General features: G+C 42.7%; 1 protein-coding gene across 1 annotated transcript; it reads right to left on the reverse strand.

Moving 5' to 3' along the window:
* Window positions 1-9,968: 9,968 nt before the first annotated feature.
* LOC121855254 lies at window positions 9,969-10,940 on the reverse strand. Its single transcript, XM_042350139.1, has one exon. It carries the CDS (start codon window positions 10,938-10,940, stop codon window positions 9,969-9,971), a length of 972 nt encoding a protein of 323 aa, XP_042206073.1.
* Between the last annotated feature and the right edge of the window lie 416 nt (window positions 10,941-11,356).

Raw genomic sequence — 11,356 nt, forward strand, 5'->3', positions numbered from 1 at the left:
CGACCCCCTTTACAAGAAGCCACGCGTGAGGGGAGGGAACTTTCTTTGGGGAACTTTCTCCTTGGACGCGTGCCATAAGTGCTCTCTATTCCCTGCCGCCTTGTGGACACTTAGAGAGTTGGGGGAGGCCAGGGACGGTGTGTGTGTGTGTGGCAGACCTCGAGTGTGAGTGTGGCAGACCTCGTGTGTGTGTGTGTGTGGCAGACCTCGTGTGTGGCAGACCTCGTGTGTGTGTGTGGCAGACCTCGTGTGTGTGTGGCAGACCTCGTGTGTGTTAACTGCCTCGCTTCTTTACTATACATGTACGTATCCTGGTTTGTATACAGTGATTCTCTCTGAGTGGTGTGTTGTTTTGATAGGGCAGTCCTTTCCTTACAGGTAGAGATACAGGTACAGGTGAAGGTACAGGTACAGGTAGATATACAGGTACAGGTAGAGATACAGGTACTGATAGAGATACAGGTACAGGTAGAGATACAGGTACAGGTAGAGATACAGGTACAGGTAGAGATACAGGTACAGGTAGAGATACAGGTATTACAGGCAAAAGACTAAACCCACAGGATAGAATATATACCTGTACTCCCAAGACACAAGATAATTTGTTTTTTCGTAAGGTTACCAATTATTTCCCTGAATCAACGAGACTCCTTTAAAATAACTACCACGTCTTCATCTGCGTTTACACAGAAATTATAAAACATTCATCCTCTTGTTGTATATTTTTCCCTCAAGCATAAATTACAAGTTAATATTAAGAATTAGTGTTTATCATTAACTAACCTTCCATCCTCACTACATGTTCTTCATGTAGGGTTAGGTTAGGTTTAGCTTAGGTTAGGGGAGCCAGGTGAGATCAGGTGACAGCTATATGACACAAATACATACATACATACATACACTACCTACAGATATAATGCATGCATACATACATACTGTACATACATACATACACACACACTGCTTACAGATATACATACATACATACAGTCAATAATCACGCGCGAGTATAATAAACACCACCTAACCTAACCATAACCTAACCAAATCTAACCTAACCTAACCTAACCACAGTTCCCCCTCCATGAACCAGGTAAACAGAGGTAAGTCCCCCACCTTTCGAATGTTAAGTCATCGCTGTGGACTCAAGAGACTTAGTAAACAGAAAGCAATACATTAGAGATTTAAAATTCCTTCAGGATTATTTTTTTGGTGGGTAAAGTCATGTTGGTGTTTTTGTTGGTTAAGTATGTATGTATGTATGTTTGTCATGTACACTACAGCCACTTACAGGTGTCAAAGCATTTCCCCTGTCTCCCCTACCTGCCCATTCTAACCCTATATTACCATTCTTATCTCGTGTTATCTTTACTCCAGGTTCCCTATTGTCCAACTTTATCAACAGTCAACCTCCTTTCCTCTCACTGTCTCTCCCTCCACCAACAGCTTACAGCTTTAAGAGGACTTACACCCACACCTCTAATTTATGTATATACATTTATTTATATACCGCGGTGTACTATAGGCAAGATTATATAAGGATAAAAACATCACACGTGTACATATATATATATATTCTTATAAAGACCACGAGCATATGTAATTTTAATCCACAGGTATATGTAATTATAGTCGACAGGTTTATATAACTAAAGCCACTGGACCACCGTAAAGATCACAGGTGAACATAATTATATATATCACAGGTAAATATAGAGTACCTTGTATTGTCTCCTCCTTCAGGTGAACTTTGTCTTAGTCCTTTTATAGCGAAATATAAAAGTTTGTAAGCACACACGGGTCTATGTACACAACAACTGCTAACTCCACACTAAATGATGATGACTAGGTCGTTGTATGTATGTATGTATGTATGTATGTATGTATGTATGTATACCTGGAGGAGTCAGTCGTGTGCAACAAACCTTCCTCACATGTACAGTAGAGCACACAGCGTCAGGCCATCATACACCTCGCGTCTCTCAATAGCTGTTTTAGCGGTGTCCAATGACGTGTGGGTTTTGTGGTTATCACGAGATGGTCACTAAAGGCAGCAGCTCCACCTTCCACACCATCATCCACATATATAGGAGGACCCACACATCCACTTTTTTGTCCACGTGAAGGGCCTGGTGTATCAGATACGCTGGCTGATAACCTTTCCACTACAGGTGAGAGAATGGGTTCACTCCTCTCATTGTAAAACGAACAGAACTTTCATCTTTATGTTTGTTTATACGATGCGAGGACAGTTTTTTTCCTTTACCTTCGTTCATTAACACACTGGTTGGTGTTTACGAGTGGTATTTAGTATTTCACCTGGATGATGCTGTGAAGGGGGTGACTCACCTCATGTGTTATCTTAATGGTGATAATGAAACAGTAAGAAACGATATCTTCCTTAGCATCACACCTGCCCCGACAACTGTGCGAATATCTCACCCCACACCTGCCCCGACAACTGCGAATATCTCACCCCCACACCTGTAGCGAATATCATCTCCCCCCACACCTGTAGCGAATATCACCTCACCACAAAGACGTGAAAATATTGAGGAGAAGAAGCCTGGACGGTTGTAAGGACTTGACCATAAGGTAAGTTTTTGTGAGGACTTGGATGGTGACTTAACAAAAGACACTCGACAAAAAAATTAGACCGATTGTTTATACGATTTCTACTACAGTGTGTAACCATGGCAACACATTGTACCTGCCCAGTGAAGGTGGTAAATTAATATATACACTATTTAATATATTCGGGTCACCTGATGATTAAACTCCGCAGCTTATTTCACCTGAGGATTAAACACCCTTGCCTACCTGGGGGGTTAGGGTAGCTTAGGTTAGCTTGTGTTGGGTTAGGTTAGGTTACAATAAACCCCTAACACCCGGTGGCGGGGTGTTGTCGCCCTGCACAGGAGACAGTACATCACCCTGCTGGACACCGGTACACACACACAACGGCAGCAGCTGGTAACCGAGGGTGACCTGGTGGACCGTCCTAGCAGCCCAGTATACGGGTACGATTATCCAATTATCGTACATGCAGGTGCTCTTTGTCCGACCCCCAGCCTCCATTTCCCATTTTCTAACACTCGTTCGTCACGTTTTTTGTGGTGGTCATGGAACTGCGGGTGGGTGGGTAGGTCGGTACCTATAAAGGTAGGTAGGTGGGTGGGTGGGTGTGTAGGTAGGTAGGTAGGTAGCACACTCACAGCTCTCTAGGGTGCTACAATCTGATTCCACTTCAGCTGACGTAAAATATAAGACACGAGTTTTTTCGTTTTTTTCTCTCTCTCTCTCCGGGTACGAGGATGAAAATTGATCATACGAAATCTTTATCTTTGTCTGTCGTGGATTAAGTGAACCAGTTTTGATCTGTTCTCACTTGTCCAAACTAGTTAAGTGGAAAATTTAACTCGTGCGAACTTTTGGTGAATTGGGATGGGTGCTGGGGGGCTGAGAGGTAGGGGGGACTAAGCTGAGATGAGTGGGTAGAGAATGGAGAGGGAAGCGAGGTACTGGAAGGGGGGTCAAGAAGAGGGTTGGGAGGTAAGAGACTGAAAGAGGAAGGGACTGAGAGGTGTGGGACTGAGATGAGAGACTGAAAGAGGAAGGGACTGAGAGCTGTGAGGGGACTTAAGGGGATAGTTGCTCACGTCTATCCCCTTACAGACGCGATACCTAACCTAATCTAACCTAACCTAACCTAGGTAAGTAGGTAGTAGGTTGGTAGGTAGTAGGCAGCTACCAAACAGGGAGGTACTACCGCCTGGGAAGATATTGGAAGCATAATGTGTTGTCTAATGGTAGACCCTGCTGCCATATGGCATCACGAAAATTATGACTATTATTTATTATTATTATTATTATTAATATTATTATTATTATTATTACATTTTCTCCCCCCAGGCCCCAGTGTGGGTCAGTGGCCTGTGCCCGGGTGGGCTAATCCCCGTAAAAAAAATAAAAATAAAATAAAAAACCCTCCCTCCTGTTTTACCCGGGCCAGCAGCGGACTTTCTAACATATATCTTAAAAGTTGTTTATTGTAAGTGAGCAAATGAGGATGAGTGGCCGTATAACACACACACACACACACACACACACACACACACACACCTGAGATCCCTTGTCCGAGAATTGCTGTTCGACACCACAACCGCATCCAGCCCATACGTGCACGAACTGATCCCTATAAGAACAGCCCAGTCCCAACCATTGTAAAAATTATCAATAACTTGTAATAAATCAGTGTATTCACTCCCAGTAAACACTGCTCCTTACACTGTCACTATGTTGAAATGAACTGTAGTTTGAGCTTTTCCCCATCTAGTTATTATATGTCTTATTTGTGTCACTTATGTTACTTGTATATTATCTGTAATTCGTAACCCATTCCCCAAATATGTAACTGTATATTTTCAGCCTTCTGGCTGCCAAGCTCTTTCAATAAACCGTTAATTATTATTATTTATTACACACACACACACACACACACACACACACACACACACACACACACACACACCGTTTTCTATGTTCCGTCTAGTAGTGATGAGCCTCAAGTGAGAATTTCCTGCCTAAAACCCAACAAAAAACGGCAACTGAGTTCTCTCCCTTTTAAATTGACTTAACAGAGACAGAAATGGCAGTACAAGGCCACACATCACCCCCTTACCACCACCCCACCACGCTAAACACACGCGTATGTATGGGTGACGTTGGGGTGAGTTTGGCATGAGGGAATGTGTAGGTTGCCACTGGGGACCACAGAGAGACCACAAGATCTCTCTCTCTCTCTCTCTCTCTCTCTCTCTCTCTCTCTGTTCGCTTTGTCTTTCTTAATGTTCGAACTGAAGTACCTAAAAACTGGTTCATCTTAGTACCTCTCCCTCTAGTACCTGTACCCTGTACCCCTCTCCCTCTAGTACCTGTACCTCCTCCCGCTAGAACCTGTACCCCCTCCCGCTAGAACCTACCCTCCCTCTGGTACCTGTACCCTCCTCTAGTACCTGTACCTGGTTCCTGTACCCCTCCAGTACCCCCCTCTAGTACCCCTCCCTCTAGCCTACCCTCCATCTAGTACCTACCCCTCCCTCTAGTACCTGTACCCTCCCTAGTACCTACCCCTTCCAAGTACCGCTCCTTCCCCTATAGTATCTACTCTATGCAACACATCCCGAGTACGTACCACCACAGTCCCAGAGAGAGAGAGAGAGAGTGGGTCAGTAACGGTTTTCTCTACCTGAACTTACCTGGAGGGAGAGGAGGAGGCAGTGAGGGTTAGAGGAAGAAGAGAGGGGGGGAAGAGGAGAGAGGAGAGAGAAGAGGAGGGAGGATGAATAGAGAGGAGAGGAGAAATTGCAAAGGGAATATAAATGAGGAGTAAGCCAGACACACACACACACACACACACACACACACACACACACACACACACACACACACACACACACACACACACACACACGCACACACACACGTCTATGTATACCAACATGCAAAGCGCAACACTCCCTCAACCATGTCAAGTACAGTTAGTAACAACCTCTGCTCCTATCTGTGTGTGTGTGTGTGTGTGTGTGTCGACAGCAACCTCCCAGATACACATACACACAAGGACACACATAAGAACATACATACATATATAAACACAAGAATCACACAACACAAATGACGCAGACATACAATAAACACCCGTTAGTCAGTGTGTGTGTACGATAGATGACACACCCTCATGATGTACAGTTAGTAACAGCCATTCGTGTGTGTGCGTAAACAACCTCTGGAGACGTTTACACACACACACACACACAAAACTCATGATAAACATACAGTTAGTAACAGCGGCTCATGTGTGTGTCTGCGTTTCAACACTCATTGGAGACTTTTACACCACACACACACACACACACACACACACACACACACACCATCCATCTTTCCACCCAAATCACTCAACCACACAAACATACCTACTCACATAATCAACCAAGTCGCTCATCCACACACCAGACATGTATACAACCACATCCACATATCCATATGCCACACTTACACGGCAAACCCACTTACCCACACATCCAACACCCCCCTCCCCCCACCCCCACCCTGGCCTCGACCCGACAGTTAGCAACAAGGACGGACGGGGTGGAGACAAGGAGAGGAGGGATGAGTGTGTCATGGTGGCAATCCTGAGTGTCTGACACCCCACACACTTACACTTACACACACAAACACACACACTTACAAAAACACACACACAGGTATTTCCTCTTGGCGGCAATCTTAACTATATTTTTCCCCTCGGCAATAATCCACACTCCTTATAAGATCTTGTTGGCCCCGACAGGCAACCATATTATTACTCCTTAACAGACAGACAGACACACACCACACCTCTAGTAAGATATGACGCCCCTAGAGAAGATGCAACACGGGTTAGGTTAGGTTAAGTTGTAGAGGTACTCATCATCGTCCACTTCGGGTAATACTTTAGATGTCACACTCACGGCAAGGAGCCACCTAACGACTAACCTCTACAGAAGAAAACTTATTCCCTCACCTCCCGAATATTAAGACCAGGATGGAGGAATACCAACTTCCTTCCTTCCTTCCCTCTTGCCTTCCCTCTTGCCTTTCTTCCTTCCTTCCTTCCCTCTTGCCTTTCTTCCTTCCTTCCTTCCTTCCCTCTTGCCTTTCTTCCTTCCCTCTTGCCTTTCTTCCTTCCTTCCTTCCCTCTTGCCTTTCTTCCTTCCTTCCTTCCTTCCCTCTTGCCTTTCTTCCTTCCCTCTTGCCTTTCTTCCTTCCTTCCTTCCCTCTTGCCTTTCTTCCTTCCTTCCTTCCCTCTTGGGCGAGAATAGCCTTCGGTTGTTTGTCTCTTGGCGGGCGTAAACAAAGGCGGCTTCCCTATTAGTACCTCCTCCTGCGTAAACAATGGCGGCTTCCCTGATAGGTCCTAGTCTGGCGGAGAGGCTTCTCGAGGATGTAAACATTGGATAACCACAAGTAATAACTGTTCCCTAAAGTGGTTCCTTCCCTCTTGCCTTCCTTCCTTCCTTCCCTCGTTCATGTCAAAATCAATACGAAAAATCACAACAATTTCACCCAAAAAGTTAAAACAGGTCCACGCTGCATCCTGTAATACAACACCTCGCAATAACTGAGACATAGTATAATATAATAACATTTTATTACTATTTCACGTATACGATATAAACTAAACACATAGACTTTCTAAACTATACAAGAAAGTATCTAAGGTCATGGCTGCCTCGAAGTTTCACCTCAAAAACAATGCTTTGGGATCAGTGCGCACGTGTTAAAACCCTGTCTATAATTATCTCAATACGTGAAAAATGACTTGAGTTCCTTTTATCGTATCATATATCAGGTAATAAATCTAATATATAAATAGATGTTATATTTGTTTATATTATCCTTCCTGGTATTATATAGATCAGGTATTAAACAAAGGTATAAAATGATGTTATATTTGTTACTATACTCACACCTGTATGATCGTTACATCTTCACTAGTTTGTTGTTGTTGTCCAGGATGACGCACCAGTGTGGGTAGTTAATGGTCATTATTACACCATGAGTACCAAGTTGGTGAAGTAGACAGAGGTACTATCTATATCTCTGTCATTACCATCTTACCACCGTCATCACTGATAATAACCTATCAACCCACTTTCACCATGAAAACACCATCACCACTATCAGAAACACCACCACTATCACCATCATTACAGCACCAACACATTAATCACCACGGTCACCATCACCACCATTAACCTACCAACCCGCTGTCACCAGGAAAACGTCATTACCACCACCACCAACAAACACAACATGAACAACAACAACAACAACAACAACAGCTGGCCTCCACATAACCCCCAATGACCCCTATGACGTCACAACCGGGAGCCAGCTGTTGGCCAATGAGCGACGGGGTCATGCCTGAGGCGGGGGTCACACCAACCAACTGAAAATCTCTCTCTCAAGATTCACTTGGCGCTAAACACACACACACACTATATAACTACTAGTTTAACGAGCGATAGTTTCAGGGACTTATCTCGCATATCTTCGCTCATGACAAACCTTATTAAGGAGGCAGAAAGACTTAAAACCAATGGTTAGAGAGCGAAACACAGTGACACACTACCTAACCTAACTTAACCTAAACCTCACCTAACCTAACTTAAACCATACCACATTTAACCTAACCTAAATTGACCAATACTGTAAATATATCCCACGTTATAAAATACTGGGGTAAATATTCCGACCATCCCAGTTGTTATTGGACCTTTTGGTTTTGTTTTTAAGCAGCCGCCATTTTCATTTCATATATAAGGTGTGATTTTTTTTTCCACCAACGGAAGCCGGAAAGCTTTTGTGACATGGTACGTGCGCATGTATGTATGTATGTATGTATATTTCCTTCATGTATGTATGTATGTATATTTCCGTCGTGTAGGTATGTATGTATGGTGAATCTCTCTTATCTCTTGGACACAAAACTCTTTCCTGTCTCGTGTTTTCCCTCAAACTTTCTAGTGACCACAACTCATGAGTCCTCAACACATGAATTACATATTAATGCTATATATTTCTTTTAATGTGTGTGTGTGTGTGTGTGTGTGTGTGTGTGTGTGTGTGTGTGTGTGAGCATCGAGGCTACCATTATCCATGAACAACTACGCTGGACTGGCCATGTTACCAGCATGGATGACAGTAGACTGTCAAAGCAGCTACTTTACAGTCACCTAACGAATAATAAACGTAATGCTGGCGGGCAACTGAAAAGGTATAAGGACAGTCTTAAGACAAACCCGAAAAGGTGCCAAATTGACGCCCTCACCTGGGAGACGATTACTCCACACCGCAACGCTTGGAGGAGCACCACACGAGGTGTCAATACTTTCGAGTTAGCCCGACTGCATAACGAGGCAGAATAGCACCAACGTCGGAAAGACGCTGCCACAACTGTGGGAGGGGACTCCCACAGTAGATGGAGCCCTCCACATGCCCAACGATTGTGGACGACGCTGCCGGTCCCGTATCGGCCTCTTTAGTCACCTCAAAACTCACAAACCTAGGTGAGATCCTTTATAACTCATATCATTGTAGTAGTAGTGTGTGTATATGTAATAATAATAATAATAATATATATATATATATATATATATATATATATATATATATATATATATATATATATATATATATATATATATATATATATATATATATATATATATATATATATATTTTTTTTTTTTTTTTTTAAGGGGATTAGCCACCTGGGCACAGGTCACTGACCCACATCGGGGCCTGGGGGGGGGCAAAAATTTAATAATAATAATAGTAATTCATAGTAAATAAAATTTATAATAAAAAGTAAAATAAAATAATAATAACAATAATAATAATAATAACAACACTGTAATCATGATAATAAAGAAAAAATAATAATAATCAATAGTTAGAAACGCTATATGTACAGTATGTTGTCTTGTCAATAGTAAGAGAAACAATTGAGACTGCAATTGTGTGTAAATGAGGCAGAAAGACAGGTCAGCAACCTAGGACTTGGTCACAATATTCGTGATGCCATACGGCAGCAGGGTCTACCATTAGGCAACACATTATGCTTCCAATATCTTCCCAGGCGGTAGTACCTCCCTGTTTGGTAGCTGCCTACTACCTACTACCTACGGTTTATTGAAAAAGTTAGCAGCCCGAAGGCTGAAAACATACACTGGACATAAATTACATATTACATACATTGGTGTGTAAAATGATAATGAAGGTTTTATAAAAAAGACAGTTTATAATTTTATTGGTTTTATTTAACTTAACAATACGACTCACACTGCATCGTGCTCGTCCTCAGACAGGTCGTCCTTCAGGTTCCTTATATCATACAATATTTAGGCGTAAACATCGCCCTAAATGTTTGTTTTGATTGTGTTCAACACATACAGTTCGTCCCCGTTCCATTTGCTGGCGATCTTCTTCTCACAGTCCAGATAGTGACCTCCTAGTGACACCCACTTTTGTCTGCCAAAGGGTAAAACTCGGAAGAGATTCACAACAACTGAAAAGGTTGAAAAGACGGCGACGAACATGAAAAACACGAGCAACACTATGAATAAGTGTGCATAGTAGTAATTAAGGGGCAGGGAACAACCGTAGTTTTCAGTGTTCAGGACGGCCATCCCCATCTTAGGGGTGAGGGAACATTTGGTGAAGGCCGGGAAGACACGGGAGTATATGTTATACTCATCCGCGTATTGTGAGTACGGACCGTGAGCGATAACATTGAAAAACGTGTTGTTTGCTGCAATATCAAGGAGGAAAAGAGAAACTATGTCACAGATCAAGCACACAAGGGATATTTTTAACCCCCCTGTGAGTTGGCCAGCGTGTGAGCCGATGTTTTCGTAGGCATAGTCTCTTATTTCCTCCTTGCTGAGATGGTGAACATTTTTTAAAAACTTCTCCAATCTCTCGTGTCGGAGGACTTTTTTGGTCATGTGAGGGGCATAATTAATGGCGGCTAAGACCACGAAGAGGAAGGGAATCCATTTGTAATTCAGCGTTGATTTCTTCTCTCCGGCAACGTCAATTGTCCCGAATGCCATACATATTTGCAGTATGTTTTGTTCTCGTAAATCGTAACCTTTGACCTCCGTAAGTCCACCCCCTTGAGAGAAGCACTGGATATCCTCATCAACGAAATATCCGTTGAAGATAAACCCAAACAGCCCCAAGGCGAGGTAAAAGGTGAGAGGGTAGTGGAGGACACTGGCGAACACGTCAAGCGGTCCTGGTCCACACAACTTATTCTGGAGGTAATTTTTGTACACTTTTCTCGTCTCACCGAGAGCGGGAAGGAGATTACGGTTTTGTTTTACCATTTTTCTTTAATAATAATAATAAATAATAATATTAATAATAACATGTTGGGCTCTTGCTACAGTTTAATTGTAGTAAGAGGTATAGTGGTAATAGTAGAGGTATTATAGTAGTAGTAGTATAGTAGAAGTATTATAGTAGTAGAGCAGTAGTTATGATGGTGTTAATAGTAGTGATGGTGGTAGTAGTAGTTATGATGGTGCTAGTAGTAGTTATGATGGTGGTAGTAGTTATGATGGTGGTAGTAGTAGTTATGATGGTGGTAGTAGTTATGATGGTGGTAGTAGTAGTTATGATGGTGGTAGTAGTAGTAATGATGGTGGTAGTAGTTATGATGGTGGTAGTAGTTATGATAGTGGTAGTAGTAGTAATGATGGTGGTAGTAGTAGTTATGATGGTGGTAGTAGTAGTTATGATG

This window comes from Homarus americanus, unplaced genomic scaffold (assembly GCF_018991925.1).
Source record: "Homarus americanus isolate GMGI-L3 unplaced genomic scaffold, GMGI_Hamer_2.0 scaffold24430, whole genome shotgun sequence".
NCBI classification, from domain to species: domain Eukaryota; kingdom Metazoa; phylum Arthropoda; class Malacostraca; order Decapoda; family Nephropidae; genus Homarus; species Homarus americanus.

What these genes read in the sequence shown, in the direction of transcription:
- LOC121855254 (XM_042350139.1), bottom strand. Translation starts at nt 10,940, where the DNA reads ATGGTAAAACAAAACCGTAATCTCCTTCCCGCTCTCGGTGAGACGAGA.